Raw genomic sequence first — 16,842 nt, forward strand, 5'->3', positions numbered from 1 at the left:
ATTAATTCTTCAAGCTTTAGGATCTGTGGCAGCTGCGATAAATGTACTTCCTTTAGCAAGTTACCATATGCGTGTTCTTGGTCTCTAGCTGTTCAGTAGTCTATTCTTTGACAACCCCTATCTTTTCCAGTCAAGCTTACACCAATTTGCAGATGCCACATCTAATGGTGGATCCAGTCAAACAACATTTACCTGGGTCTTGTTTTACCACCTCCAGTAACCATGGTGACAATGGACACCTCCCAATTTGGGTGTTGGGCATTAATTTGGAAGGGACAGTCCAAGGCACATGGTCCCCTCAGAGACCAACTCGCATATGAATGCCCTGGAGATGAGAGCAGTCCTTTTAGTGTTGCAAGCATTTCAAGATGTTCTTCCTGTAGGGACACTTGTGATTCAGACAGACAACATGTCGGTAGTCTGGTGTATCAACAAACAAGGAGGAACCCAGTCTTACCCCTGCTGTTGAGAGTCTGTGAGATTGTGGCAATGAGCGATCACCTCCCAACTGCTTTCTAGTTGCAACGCACCAGTGAACAAACTCAGCAGGTCCATTCTAATGCCTCACGAGTGGTCTGTGTAAGTGGTGTCCTCAGTCACTGGAGGAGGAAATTTTCTGTTGTGGCCACCCCACATTCATCCGTTCAGACTCCTTTATTCCTATCCTCCACTTCTTGATCCCCAAACTTCTACTGAAAGCAGTTTGATTGAAGAGCTCAGTCATCCACATTGCTCCATTCTGGCCTCACCTTCTTTTGGTCTCATCTTCATTATCTTCCCTGGATACTGGACACATGTCTGGATCTTCTCTCACACCCCTCAGGAATTGAGTCATCACAATATCCAGGCCCTCAAACTGACCACATAGTTTCTCCAATTCTGATAATAGCCAGACAGCCCAGGCTTTCATCCTTTGTATATATCATTCTGTTATCTTCGTAAAGAGACTCTATCAAAAAGGTCTGTAAGAGCAGATAGAAAAGATTTTCCCTTTGGGCATTAAGAAACACTGTTGACCCCTTTACTGCCCTGTCTCTGCTGTTCTTGACTTTTTGGTTGAACTTCAAGGAAGAAGCTAGCTAATCTATAATTAAACTACAGTTGACAGCCATATCGGATTTTCATTTAGGGCATAAAAATTGTTTAGCTTTTTCCAAGATATGTAAGGCCCATTTGAAAGCACTTTTCGTCTCAGCCCTCCAATAAAAGACCCTTCACCTCCTTGGGATCTAACTGCAGTACTACTAGGTCGGACTCAGAAACCCACTGAACCATCGGGAAAGAATGATTGAATATGCCTATCATGGAAAACAGCATTTCTAGCAACTATTACTTTTGCAAAAAGAATTTGTGAATTCCAGTCTCTTTCATCAAAATCTACGTACATTACTTTACATAAAGACAGGGTAACCCTATGGACAAACCCTTCCTTTTTTATCTAAAGTAGCTTCTGAATCTAACAGTAACGAATCCATTGATCTATCAGTCTTCTTTCCATCTTCTTCAAACAAAGGTAAATACATGTTATTTCAATTAGAGGTGCACAGACCATTTTAATCTACACAGGACTAAAGAATTCAGAAAATCAGACCAGCAATTTGTATCCTTCTCAACAAATCATCTGGGTTATCTAGAATCTAAAGTTAATTGGCTAAATGGATAACTGATTGATTGAATTGTTGCATTCTCCAAAACTGCCTATAGCCTGCTCAACTAAGGCAATGGCTGCTTTATCAGCTTTTTGGTCCAGAACTTCTATTGGTGATATTTGTGCTGCAGCCACATCATCCAATGCTCCTACCTTTATTACTCATTACAAGTTAGACCTAATCTCCAGAAACAGAGCAGCCTTTGATTTAATGGTTCTTCAGAATATCCTGAGGGCCACCCAAGATTCATGTAGCTGGGAACTCTGTCCCAGTTTGGAGGAAGAATGAAAAGAACAACATTAGATTTAAAAGTTATGTACTTCCCATAACTAGGCATCTGTATTGTCCATGTTCATTCTTCCTCACCCCCCCCCCCCAGTCCAGTTATATTCTGGAAAAACCTGTTGGAGATCATATACTGGAACTTTTAGTGCTGGGTTTGAGCCTTATTCTTTGAGCTGTCCCTTTCCTTATATAATTAATAGGAATCCTAAGGCATCAAACTCAGTCTGAAGTATTGAGGATGGACTGGAGCATTATGGTTAGAGGGAGGCGCTCAAGAGTTGGATCCCAAGTCTAAAGTATGCAGCCGAGTCAGATCCGAAGATCGGATCCATAACCCATTATTGAAGAAGAATAAAAATGGACAACGCATATGCCTAGTTATGCTAAATATGTGCAGTTTAATTCTGTAAATCCCATGCTGACCATTTCACTATGCATGCTTTGCAAATCATGTCAGCTTGTAGATTATACTTCACTGCCTTAGTTTTATGTATGCATCTGCACCAGGACTTAAGAAAAGTCTGACCATTGTATACATTTCAGGAGTACGGGAAAGTCTCTTCAAAAGACTAGCATACTATTACAGGATGAAGAACTCTGCTTTCCTGTTGAGTATACTCTTGTAGGAAGCAATGAATTAAGTTTCACTCAACCCATAACTGATATTAGTCCAGGAGTGGAAGGAGGAGTTGGCAGAGCCTGTGTTGTACAGGGGCACTGGGATAAGGACCAGAAGATATAAAGCAGGGAGGGGGTGGGGGGAACAAAAAAACAAAGAATTAGTTGAGTTCTAAAACCCATAGTTTACTTCCAGTACTTATATCACTAATCACCACAAGTAAAATGCTGTTCATGAAACTAATAGTCCCGCTTCATCTACTAATATCTCATCCTCCCTCACGAAAACAGCTACACACAGTGTAAGAACCACTACTGTCTGCCATCAGATTATGGTAAATTTAAAGTCTTCTACTGTGCATCCTACTGAAAGAAGTATGTTCTGAACTGATTCCATTCATGGTGGATTAACACACACTTCTCCCCTGTTTTTCATCTTATGTTAAACTATAATATAGTAGCATCAGTCACACTTAGACAAAGACACTTGCTCTCAAAATAACCATCTGCTTTGCCAGCATAGTCATAACACAAAGTTCAGTCTGTCACTACTACCCAATTCTCCAAGTAACCTCTTCCGTCTACCCCACCTCCATTCTAGCCATCACCGTAAGAAATTGGATAAAGTCTCTCAAACTCCATGGTCAAACCAGGCTTAGGTATACTGTATCAAAGATAATTCCTTGCTTGTGTTATTTTCACACCACAGCAACACCTCATAAATTCACCTCAGTCAACAGGTACTATCCCAGACCTCTGGAAACTGGCAATAATGCCTTTGCCCCAGCTTTTCCTCCCTCTTATCTCTCCAGTTCTGTATTGTCCATCTCCATTCTCTCACCACTTTCTGGAGTTGTAGAAAAAGCAGTATCCATTGAACTCTTACAGTACCTTGAATCTAACAGTCTTCTTTAACCAAACCAGATGTTCATCGTGTTTCACTGTTGCAGTCATTACACTTGGATTATCTGCCGGCAGGCTACCCGCAGTCGGCCCGAGTTCCAAAGTCTTGGTCCGGCGTCTGTTGCTGTTGCCTCTTCCCTGACGTCAGTGTGCCAGGGGCATAAAAGATGCAACCGACGTCATTTTCTCCAGTCTTTCTTGCCGCGCGGTGCCCGAAGCAAAAGCAGTTTGCAAGTGCCGGTCGGCCGACTCCTGAGATTTTCGAAATTGAGTTTCAGAACCAAAGTCTTCAATAAAACTAAGTACCCCATTGGGGAAACTTTTTCTTGCTCCAGACCTATGTCAGTAAAAGTTAATAATTGTATCTTTTGTGGTAAGCAAATACCTCATAAGGACTTCCGCTCTTACTGTATTCCTTGCCTAGGCCCTGACCACGACGTTACCAGTTGTCGGTTTTGTGCTACATTCGATAAACGCACTATTAAACGTCTGTTTGATTTTGCTTTACATTATTTTGGTCGAAGGTTTAATTAGATAATGCCGTCGGAACATCTGACGACCGGAATTTATAAAAAAAACGCAAAGACAAAGAAAAGGACAGGCATCCGTGGTCCAAAACCGACGATGAAGCCTCTTCTAGGCCAGTCGCCGGTTCTCAGTGAGGTGCTTTCGCAGCCCCGGACACCCGCTACCTCAGAGCCACAGGCCGTATCCGACAGCCACATGGAGACACCGAGGCCTGTGGAAACTCAAGGTATTGGGCCTACGGAAACTATTCCCTCAGATGGGTCCGGAGCCGCTGAGCAGGCATTGGCTTCTGAGGGTATTTTCAGACCTTCACAGCTTACAATTAAGCCCACTACAGCAGCTAAGGCAGTCAAAAACACTATTAAAGACAATGAAACAAGTACAGCATTCTACTGAACAGTCATCCATTCCAAAGAAACAGATGCTTAAAATGGCCGAAGACCTAATTACTTTAATCAGGGGGTTCCCATCCCCCTCCTGACAAAAGGCCTAGGCAAGACACTGACTATGATTCCTCTGACCAGGTTTCTATTTCCTCTGATTCTTCTTCTGATCAGAGATATTCTCTCCCTCCCTATGAGGACTCTGATGCAGAAGAGTCTATACCTTCTGCCTCTCCGCCTGAGGATTATTCTTTTGGGGAAACCCTGCACACCATGAGGGAGCATTTCCATTGGGAGAGCCAGGATTATTCAGAATCCAAGAAAAGGCTCTGAGACTTTCTTTTACTGCCCCAGCACAGGCCCCCTGGCTATTCCCCCCCCTGAGATTGATATTGTTGATGATGTTTTCTCTGAATTCAGTCTGACTCCTGATTCTTTACCCCCTGCACCAGTCAAGCCAGGCAGGTACTACAGGGTCCCCTGACTCTCATAAATTTCTTTACAAAAACCCTGCTGCAGATCCAGAAACAATTTCTCAGGGTCCTAAAGGGGTTAAAGCTTCCACTGCTAAAAATCCTGTCCCCTCGGATAGGGATTCCAGAGCTCTGGAAAGATGGGGGAAAAAAGTTTACACTTTTGCTAGTTTAGCTGTAAGGGCTTTAAATTGCCAGTTTCACATGCTTAAATATCAACAGTACCTCATGTCATTGTTAAAACAGAAAATGATTTCAAACTCAAAGTCCTGACAGCAAGGAAATGCAGGATTTATTGCATGCAGCTGAACAAGTGGGAAAGCATACTTTACAATGTGGTTTTGATTCATTAGGGGCTTCTTGTAGAGCCGCAGTTACAGGCTCTGTTATTCGAAGGCATGCTTGGTTGAAAGAACAAAATTTACCTGACCATGTTAAAGTAAAATTATTGGATGCTCCACTACAGCATGATACTTTGTTTGGTTTTAGGGCAGAAGAGGTGTTAAAGAACATGGAGGATAAAGCAAAATCAATGCAGACAGTAAAGGATTTCTTAACGGGTCCAACCACCTAGGTTTAGCAGAAACTGGCCTTCAAAAAATTGGTCTTTTCCTGTATCCGATAGGCCACAAAGAGGCAGATACAGACACCCAAGAGGCAGATCTCAGCCCCAAGGCTCCTACAGACCTAAACAATGGGGTTCTTCAGCCCCCAAAGGAGGGGAAGACAAATCACAACGTTATAGGAAACAGTCCCAATGACTTCCCTCTACTGATGCCAAGCACTTACTTTTTGGCAGCACCCCTAGAGGGAAAGCTAGCACGTTTCTCAAAAAAATGGCACATAATCACCCAGGACAAATGGGTACTGAGTATTGCTTCTCAGGGTTACAGGTTCCACTTTCACACGCTTCCAAAATCAAAAGGTATGCCGGACCTGCCACAAAACCAATGGGCAGAGGCACAAAAACAAATTGCTGCTCTCATGGACATGGGAGCTATTCAAAGAGTACCACAGCAAGAACGGGGGCAAGGATTTTACTCAAGACTTTTCTTAGTACCCAGAAAGGACAAAGCCTAGAGACCAGTACTGGACCTGTCAATCCTAAATACTTTCCTGGATGTTCCAAAATTCAAAATGTTAACACTACAGCAACTTCTACCCATGCTGGGCAAGAAGGTTTTGCTAGTTACTTTGGACCTCAAGGAGGCATACCTGCATGTCCCAATCAGACAATCTTGCAGAAGATACCTCAGATTCATAGCAGGCTCAATGCATTACCAATTCTCTGCACTGCCCTTTGGCTCATCTACTGCGCCCCAGGGTCTTCACAAAATGTCTGGCACCAGTAATTGCATTTTGCAGACAAAAAGGAATTAAAATATATCCCTACTTGGACGGCTGCGTTATTCAAACAGAGAGCAAGAACATTCTACTAAAACATCTGGCATTTGTAAAAAGATTACTAATTTGCCTAGGGTACACAGTAAACGAAAAGAAATCAAAACTAGTGCCCTCTCAAGAGATAATATTCCTGGGTGCAAGCTTAAATACAACTGCCCAGATGGCTTATCTCACACCAGACAAACAAAGGCAACTGACTCATTACTTTCAACTGATGGCAACAAAAACCCAGCTCCCTGCAAGAAAAATTCTGCAGGCCCTGGGCTTCATGGCGTCCTGCATTCTACTAATTCCATATGCAAGGCTGCATATGAGGAAACTACAGTGGTATCTAAAAAGTATTTGGGCTCAACATTGTCACAGCCTGGAGACCATCATAACTTTAATTCCCTGCCTACAACAGGAGTTTTGATGGTGGTCCCAGGCCTGTCACCACAGCAAGGAACAGCCTTTCACCTTACCCACAGCCAGGCAGACAATAACGGATGCATCGGATTATGCCTGGGGGGCACATATGGCAGGAAAATGTATTTAGGGCACGTGGCCCAAGGAACAAATGCATCTACACATCAGTCAGAAAGAGATGTTAGCAGTACAGAATGCCCTGACAGCTTTCAAGGACCTACTACATCCAGGACAACTACTAATAAAGACGGACAATGCCACAGTTATGTAGTACATAAACAAGCAGGGGGGCACACATTCCTACCCCCTATGCAGGCAAACCATGACTTTGTGGAACACAGCACTGACCTGTCAGGTACATCTGCAGGCACAATTCCTGCCAGGAACAAAAAATACGCTGGCAGACGAACTAAGCAGAAATCTCATGGACCCTCACAAATGGAAACTAAATCCACAGGTGTTCAGCATGATAACAAGGAAATGGGGACGCCTAGACATAATCTTTTTGCCTCCCCTCACAATTGCCAACTACAGAAATTCTGCACAAGAACTTATCACTCTCAAGCATGGAAAGTAGATGCTGTATCATTCAGCTGGAAAGCCCTGACAGTCTATGCCTTCCCTCCAATGCCTCTTCTTACCAAGATGCTCCTAAAAGTCAGACAAGAAAGGCCAAAAATTATCCTGATTGCCCCAGACTGGCCACGCCAGCACTGGTACCCAATCCTAAAGAGCTTGTCTCAGGGCCCAGCTTGGTCTTTACCTCAAATTCCTCATCTTCTCCCTCAACAAAACAACCAGATTCTGCACAGCCAACTCAGAACCTGAAATCTGGCAGCATGGCAGATAATGTAGCCACTCAGACTGCACATCTCTCTAAAGCTGTTATGGATGTCATTTTAGAAGCCAGGAGGCCCAGCACTAGGAAATCTTATGCAGAAAAATGGAAGAGATTCTGTGCTTGGAACCAGGCACAAGGGCTCGAACCACTTGTTCCAAATATACCTCAGATTTTACAATGCCTTACTGAGAAGCTGGACAAAGGCCTATCTTTCTCATCAATTAAAATCCATGCCTCTGCCATTTCAGCTCATTACAATACAGAACCTCCTATTTTTTCACATCCTCTACTAAGACAGTACCTCAGAGGGGCAAAAAACATAAGACCCCCAAGGAGAGCACCAGTACCAACTTGGAATCTCAGTTTTGTTTTAGAAAAACTCACATGGCCTCCTTTTGAACCAGCCAGCACAGCTGATATAAAATTCTTATCATGGAAAACTGCTCTGCTCCTAGCAATAACTTCAGCAAGAAGATTATCAGAGTTACAGGCATTAATGGCTGTGGAACCTTTCATAATTTTTCATCAGGACAGGGTTTCTCGTAGGACAAACCCAACATTCATGCCAAAAGTAGTTTCTAATGTGGCCCTGAACCAAACCATTCATTTACCAACTTTCTACCCAAATCCCCAGAATAAATGGGAGAGACTTCTGCATGCTTTGGATATACACAGACCGCTACGATTCTACTTGGACAAAACAAAAGCTTTCAGAAAAACTAAGCAACTGTTTGTAGCCTGTGCTGCAGGATCACAAGGAAAACCTATCACAAAGCATCCAATTTCCAAATGGATAGGACACTGCATCCGCTTCTGTTATGCACAACATGGCAAATCAGTGCCTAAGGTAATTAGGCCACATTCTACCAGAGCAGCAGCCACTTCAGCAGCCTTTCTCAGAGCCAACCAAAGACATTTTAGAAGCTGCAACCTGAAGCTCAGTGCACACTTTCACCAAGCACTACCACTTACCTCTCTACTCTAAATCCAGAGCAGGCTTTGCCACTGCAGTCCTGCAGGGCCTGGTAGCCTCTCCAAATCCAATTTAGACATAGCCGCCCAACCTCAGCTTTGGGATTCAACCCAAGTGTAATGACTGCAACAGTGAAACACGATGAACGTAGTACAGTTGTGTACCTACCATAAATGTAGATGTTCGAGTGTATTCACTGTTGCAGTCTAGGTTACCCACCCACCCCCCTTTTCATTGCTGGGACTTCTCTGTACTTCTCAACTCTATACAACCTATGTGGCGTATTTGCTTGTAGATGAAGGAAATGTTTATATTAGTGCATGCATGTTTTTTGGCATATTTTTATTTTTCCAGCCTTACTATCTGGGGCACCTGACATCTGGGGCAAGAAAAACTGAATAAAATGGCATCTGTTGCATCTTTTATACCCCTGGCGCACTGACATCAGGGAAGAGGGGACAGCAACCGACGCCGGACCAAGACTTTGGAACTCGGGCCGACTGCGGGTAGCCTGCTGGCAGATAACCTAAGTGTAATGACTGCAACAGTGAATACACTCTAACATCTACAGTTATGGTAGGTACACAACTGTACTTTCAGCTTCCACAAAAGATATGGCACCAGTGTAGCACTTTTTGCATTCTCTGAAATATACTGCAGGATAAGTGCTGGTAGCATTAACCGAGTATTACTCATAAGCCTGGCCAAAGTGTCACTCTGTATCTCATCACAAATTACTGTAATGCTTCAATTTTTTGGTATTAAAGAAAATGGCCATTCATAGTTCAGAGACTTGTAGTAGAACCATGCATGTAATTTTCATGTGCTTAGTCTGTTCACCAGCTCTTCTTTCAGTAGGTGAACTAAGAAAGGTTTGGTCTTCAGTCCCGTTCATTTCCTAATAATTGTTAATCAAATCTCCATCACAATTTCTCCCCGATAGTCATGCCTTGTATGTCAATGATCTGTTCTTCTGATATGCAGGCAACGACATCAGTAACATTATTTATGTATCCTGAAAATAAAAATGTCGATTAATAAAGCAATATACACAAAAATGAAAATTAAGCCAAAGCATGAATAAATAACGTCTAATATATAAACAACATTGCCTTTGTGAAACAAACAATACATTAGACCAAAGCATGGATAAGTAACATATGAGCTAGAAGAACAACATTGTCATCATGAAACAGAAACCGACAACTTTTGTATAATAGTTGCAGCAAACAACACTAATAATATGTAATTAATAGTTAATCACTTTCACAAATTACATCTTTGATCCAGGTGTAAACATTAAAAACAGCTCCTAGGAACCCTCAGAAAATAAGCTGCATAAAATCTCGATGTTCTTCGTGTTTCACTGTTGCAGTCATAACTGTAGGGTGCTCCTGCCGGCAGGCAGCCCGAGGTCGGCCAGAATCCCAAAGTCTGGGTCCGGCGTCGGCTGTATAAGCTAGTATCCTGACGTCAGTACGCCTTGGTACATAGCCCTCAGCCGACGCCATCTTCTCCAGTCTTTCTTGCCGTGCGGTGGAAAGCAGCTCAAAAGCGTTGGTTGGCGATTTTGAACAGCATTCTTGGTTGTTGTCGGTCCGAAGTTGTTACTTCTCTTCTCAAAGCTAAGTACCCCGTTGGGGAATCTTTTTCTTGTTCCTCCGATGTCAGAAAAAGTTAATAATTGTATAGCGTGTGGGAAACAAATACCTCATAAAGATTTCCACTCTTACTGTTTACCTTGCTTAGGCCCTGACCACGACATTTCTTGTTGTCGGTTCTGTGCCAGGTTCAACTCTCGTACTATCAAACGCAGGTACGACTGGGCTTTAAATTATTTTGGCAGACGCTTCAATTACAGTATGTCGTCGGATACTACCGGAGTTCAAAAGAAGCGCAAAGATAAAGACAGGCCTCCGAGGTCCAAACAGGACTCGTTGCAGCTGGAGCCAGCGTCCGGTTCGGCTGTCGTCAGTGAGGCGCTTTTGCAGCCCCTGTCGTCCGCCGCTTCTGAACCGATGGCCGATACGGACTCCCATGGGGAGCCATCAAGGCCCACTATTTTAACTGCTGCAGGACCTTCGGACGTCGCTCCTTCATATGGGTCTGGAACCGCTGTGCAGGTACCGGCTTCTGAGGGGGTTTTCAGGCCTACTCACATTACTATTTCAAAGGCAAAGGCAAAGACAAAGACTCCTTCTAAGTCTAAAGTTTCAGCTCAAGCTGCTTCTGAATCCACTCCCAAGACACAAAAACAATTATTGAGGATGGCTGAAGATTTGCTTACAATGATTAGGGGTTCTCACCCCCCTCCTGAGAAAAGGCCTCGACAGGATGTTACTCTGGATTCTTCTGACCAGGCCTCTGTCTCTTCTGTTTCTTCCTCTGATCAGGACTATTCCTTCCCTCCTTATGAGGATTCGGATGCTGAGGAATCTTTGCCCTCGGCCTCTCCGCCTGAGGATTTTTCTTTTGGGGAAACCTTGCATGAGATGAGGGAACATTTTCATTGGGAAGGACAGGAATATTCTGCTTCCAAAAAGAGGCTTAGAGAATTTCTTCTTCTTCCTCAGCATAGGCCTTTAGCTATCCCTCCTGTTTTGGACATTGTGGATGATGCTTTTTCTAAGGCTAATTTGAATCCTGATTCCATGCCTCCTGCTCCTTCTAAGCCTGATAGATTTTATAGGGTTCCTGACTCTCATTTATTTCTATTTAAAAATCCTTCTGCAGACCCTGAAACTATTTCTCAGGGGTCTAAGGCTGCTAAGGTTGCTACTTCTAAAAATCCTATTTCCTCTGAGAAGGATTCTTGTGCTTTAGACAGGTGGGGCAAAAAGGTATATACTTCTGCTACCCTTTCTGTAAGGGCATTAAATTGCCAGTTTCATATGTTTAAATACCAGCAATTTCTTTTGTCTGTTTTAAAGCAAAAGCTTGCTTCCGTACCTGCTTGTGCAGAGGATAAGGAACTTCAGGATGTTTTGCATGCTACTGAACAGGTTAACAAGCATAGCTTACATTGTGGTTTTGATGCCTTGGATGCTTCCTGCAGGGCTGCTGCCTCTGGTACTGTGATTAGGAGACATGCCTGGCTTCGTGAACAAAGTTTGCCTGAACAGGTTAAGGCTGTTATTAGATGCCCCTGTTCAACATGATGTTCTTTTTGGTTCTAAGGGTGAGGAAGTTATTAAAAAGATGGAAGAAAAGGCAAAGTCCATGCAGACTGTAAAAGATTTCTTGCAGGTTCAGCCTCCTAGATTTTCCAGGAATTGGCCCACTAAAAATTGGTCCTTTCCCACGTCTGACAGGCCTCAAAGGGGAAGATATAGACGCTCCAGAGGTCGTGGTCAAGGCCAGACCTCGTACAGATCTAGACAATGGACTGCTTCTTCACCTAGAAGGGGAGAAGACAGATCCCAATCTCAAAGAAAACAAACTCAATGACTCTCTCGGTTGGGCTTCAGGACCTCTTTACCTGGACGCCCTCTCGGAGGAAAACTGTCTCTTTTTTACAGGAATTGGACTCATATTACCCAGGACAAATGGGTATTGGATGTGATTTTAAAAGGTTACAAGTTCCACTTTCACACTTTGCCAAGGACTCACGGTTGGCCAGATCTGCCAAAACTTCAATGGTCAGAGGCCTTAACTCAAGTGGATGCTCTTCTGGCCATGAGAGCCATAGAGCCTGTTCCACTCTTGGAAATGGGAAAAGGATTTTATTCAAGGCTGTTTCTGGTTCCCAGAGAACAAAACTCTTGGAGACCTATTCTGGACCTTTCTGTGTTAAACACCTTTTTGGAAATTCCAAAGTTCAAGATGCTCACTCTGCAACAGTTACTTCCAATGCTCTTTCAGGACGCCTGGATGGTGACATTGGACTTAAAGGAAGCCTATTTGCATATCCCTATCAGACAAGAGCGCAGGAAATTCCTCAGGTTCAGGGCAGGTTCGAGGCACTTTCAATTCTCTGTTCTGCCCTTTGGTTTATCTACTGCGCCCAGAGTCTTCACCAAGTGCCTGGCACCAGTAGTGGCTTACTGCAGACTTCAGGGGATTCAGATTTACCCCTATTTGGACGACTGCCTTATTCAGGCAGACAGCAAAGATCTTCTGCTTCAACACCTAGACTTCGTTCAACGTCTTCTCCTCTTACTGGGATTCTCAGTGAACATAAAAAAGTCACATTTGATCCCTTCTCAACAAATGGTATTCTTGGGAGCCCTCTTAAACACAACCTTACAAAGGGCCTACCTCACTCCAGAAAAACAAACTCAGCTGGCTTCTACTTTCAACACCTTGGCAACTCTATCTCAGCTCACTGCAAGGAAATTCCTGCAGGCTCTGGGCTACATGGCTTCCTGCATTCTGTTGATTCCAAACGCAAGGCTTCACATGAGAAAGCTTCAATGGTATCTGAAAAGTGTATGGTCACAGCATTATCACGATCTGGATATTCTGATTCCTCTGATCCCCTGCCTCCAGAAGGAGTTCCTCTGGTGGTCCAGGGCATGCATTTTGAACGAAGGAAAACCTTTTAGTCTCCCTCAACCTACTCAAATCCTAACCACGGACGCCTCGGATTATGCTTGGGGAGCACATTTTCTAGACAATTGCCAGCAAGGAACCTGGACAAAGGACCATCTTCACTGGCACATCAATCTGAAGGAGATGTTGGCAGTTCAAAATGCCCTTTTGGCCTTCAAGCACCTTTTACAACCAGGGCCTCTGCTAATTGCACAGACAACACCACGGTCATGTGGTACATCAACAAGCAGGGGATCTCATTCTTACCCCTTTGCAGACTGGCTATGAGTTTATGGGACACAGCTCTAAATTTGAATCTGCATCTCCAGGCTCAATTCATTCCAGGAAAACAAAATCTTTTAGCAGACAGCCTGAGCAGAAACATTTCAGATCCTCACGAATGGATGCTAGACACCAACTTGTTCAAAAGGATTACTGCAGTTTGGGGATGTCCCCAGATAGATCTGTTCGCATCCCATCTCAATCATCAGCTGCCTCGCTTTTGCACCAGGTCCTTCCACAAAACAGCATGGAGAGTGGATGCCCTGTCTTTCAGTTGGAGAAGTCTGTCTGCATATGCCTTCCCTCCTCTTCCTCTACTGCCTCGGTACTACTGAAGATAAAGCAGGACAAGCCCAAGTTCCTCATCTTGATTGCTCCAAATTGGCCTCGACAGTTTTGGTATCCGACTCTAAAGCTCCTGTTCTCGGGGCCTCCTTGGATTCTTCCACTGAACCCTTCGCTTCTGTCCCAGCATCAGGGTCAGTTACTACATTCCAACCTCAAGACCCTTTGCTTGGCAGCTTGGCTCTTCAAAGGAATTTGATTGCCTCTAGTCTTCCCAAACAAGTTTTGGATGTTCTTTTGGAAGCTAGACGGCCTAGCACTAGGAAATCTTATGCCTCTAAATGGAAGAGGTTTTCTATTTGGATGCAGGACCGAGGTTCTGATCCTCAGGTTCCTGATCTCTCCTCTATTTTGCTTTACCTTTGGGAGCTTTTATCTAAGGGACTTTCATTTTCTTCCACTAAGATTCATGCTTCTGCTATCTCTGCATTTCAGTTCTGATCCTCCTGTTTTTCACATCCTTTGGTGAAGCAGTTTTGAGGGGCTAAGAATTTGCCTCCAAGGACCCCGGTCCCTGCCTGGGATCTTAATTATGTTTTAGAAAAACTTACTTTGCCTCCTTTTGAGCCTGCTGCATCTTCAGATATTAAGTTTCTATCTTGGAAGACTGTTCTTTTGTTAGCTTTGACCTCTGCCAGAAGGGTCTCAGAGTTGCAAGCTCTTATGGCTGTGGAACCTTACCTTATTTTCCATCAGGACAGAGTATCCTTGAGGACCAATCCTACTTTCATGCCTAAGGTGATTTCGAAAGTGGTCTTGAATCAGACAATTCACCTTCCTACTTTCTTTCCAAATCCTCAAAATAAAGGGGAAAGGATTTTGCATTCATTGGATGTGCACAGACAGTTAAGATTTTACTTGGACAAGACTAAAGATTTCAGAAAGTCTAACCAACTGTTTGTTTCCTTTGCCTCCAGTTCACTTGGAAAACCTATTTCTAAACAAACCATTTCCAAATGGATTGCTTATGGGATCAGATTTTGTTACACTCATCATGGTAAACAGTTTCCTGGAACCATTAGAAGTCATTCTACTAGAGCAGCTGCTACTTCTACAGCTTTTCTCAGAGGAGTACCTACCAAGGATATCTTGGAAGCTGCCACTTGGAGTTCAGTGCATACTTTTTCCAAGCACTACAATCTCCCTTTGTTTTCTAAGTCTAGGGCAGGCTTTACCTCTGCTGTCTTGCAGGGTATTCTTGCCTCCCCTTCTTCTATCTAAAGCCTCCTCCCTCTCTACACTGCTTTGGGATTCCACCCTACAGTTATGACTGCAACAGTGAAACACGAAGAACATAGTACAGTTGTGTACACCTACCATAAATGTAGATGTTCGAGTGTCTTCACTGTTGCAGTCGGGTTTCCTCCCTCCTATCCCCTCTTCTTCTTCTCTCTTTTGTGGTGTATTTGTGTTTCCTTGTTGGATTCATTTTTGATTTATTGGGGTATTCTGACATCTAGGGCAAGAAAGGCTGGAGAAGATGGCGTCGGCTGAGGGCTATGTACCAAAGCGTACTGACGTCAGGATACTAGCTTATACAGCCGACGCCGGACCCAGACTTTGGGATTCTGGCCGACCTCGGGCTGCCTGCCGGCAGGAGCACCCTACAGTTATGACTGCAACAGTGAAGACACTCGAACATCTACATTTATGGTAGGTGTACACAACTGTACTTTCTCCATTCTTTCCACCTAATTGGGTACACATTGACCAGGTTACTCAATTTGAGTGCCATGTAGTACAGAGTAACTCCCGCCACTTACTTTTAAGTTCTATAAAACAAAACGGTCATTTTCAATCAAAAATTCACATTGTTCATCAACTGTAGCTCCAAATACCCAAAAATGTCAAATGCCATCTAGTCAGCTCAACTGTAATCCATATGCTGTATTATTTTACTTCTGGTAGTAGCAGATTGCCCAAAGTGTGTTAACTTGCTTCAGATTTGTCTAAACAAAGTATCCTGACTGATCAACAGCTCCTCTAACCTTGAATACCACTGTAGCTCACTATCCAAAGCCAATATATTACCTCTCCACGTCTGGATCAGTTGTATTCTTTCTGCTGTGTTCCGTGAACTTGTACACCTCACTAAATGTTTACCCGTTGTGCAAAGGTAACTCTGAAAATACACTCTACACAGCAGAGAAACCTCTACTTTGGCAAAATCCCCCCTGATGATTCCAAAAACTGTTCTGACCACTCTGTTCATGACCCCAGAGTATGGCTCTCACCCTATCCACAAATCACCAACCTTGCTTCCTTTCCTTCTCTCAAAAAAGGCACTAAATGAGCACCTATATATGTATGATTAATATACCTGTATAATCTCCCAGTTTGCACAGTACTCTTCATGCATAGTCTTAATAATACCAGTCATTAGCATTGATCTCATTTCTTTTTGTTGGGGGTCAGGGTGTTGTGTCAAATGTTGCCATCTGTCCCTATTTAGAGCCACTCTCCTACTTTCTTTGGCCAATGTGCCTGACTGTTGAATATATTCTGTCACAAACTCCATAAATCTCTTCTTGCTGGATATCCTCATTTTCTCTTGCTTTCTTCATGTTACTCGCAAGTCTAATTGTTGATACCAACAGTTCTTTTTTCACTCTGGTTTACTCTAACTGCTAATAACTAAGCTCAAATATGGTAGCTTCTAGAACTGATCACTCATTGTACCTCTTAACAGATTGATACACTTGCATGCCTGATGTTGGATACCTCCAGTGATATTTGGTTAATTAAATAATTTGTAGATGACATTAAAGATGTCTTAATATTCTCATGACTGTCGAGTTGTATAACTTGTACCACAACTTGTTCCTGACATTGTATGCTTTAACTACTGTAACAAGTTTGTGGCAGAAAATGGACTCTTGTGGCTCATTCCACCTTTCTCATAATATTTTTATTTTTATTTTACATTTGTTGACCTTGATAGCCCGACTGGATGCGTGTCCATTTTCAGCGGAGGCCCAGGGAGAAAAGCTCCAAGGGTAAGCAGGTACAGCATTACATAATACCAGCATTACATATTACAAACACACTATTTACAGTGATTGCACAAGTAAGCAAGTTAAACAAGTTCTACAGGTTAGAGTTAATCCCGATCGTAAGTCAGGATTAAATTAAATTACTTAGTAAGCTGGTTAACAGATTTTTACACATTCTAGAAAGAGTTAGCTAGGCTTGATACATTGACATAGCCAGTTAAGTGACAAAT

At 43.3% G+C, this 16,842-nt stretch overlaps 1 protein-coding gene across 1 annotated transcript in view; it reads left to right on the top strand.

Annotated features, from left to right (window-relative positions):
- Nucleotides 1-16,842, top strand: part of ECI2 (enoyl-CoA delta isomerase 2) — a 390,640-nt gene that overhangs the window by 146,482 nt on the left and 227,316 nt on the right. The window contains exon 9 of the mRNA XM_044065169.1: nt 11,432-11,464. Coding sequence (XP_043921104.1) covers nt 11,432-11,464 — 33 coding nt within the window. The remainder of the gene's footprint in view (nt 1-11,431; nt 11,465-16,842) is intronic.

This window comes from Protopterus annectens, chromosome 3.part0 (genome assembly GCF_019279795.1).
Source record: "Protopterus annectens isolate FY-2018-M chromosome 3.part0, PAN1.0, whole genome shotgun sequence".
Taxonomy (NCBI): Eukaryota; Metazoa; Chordata; order Ceratodontiformes; family Protopteridae; genus Protopterus; species Protopterus annectens.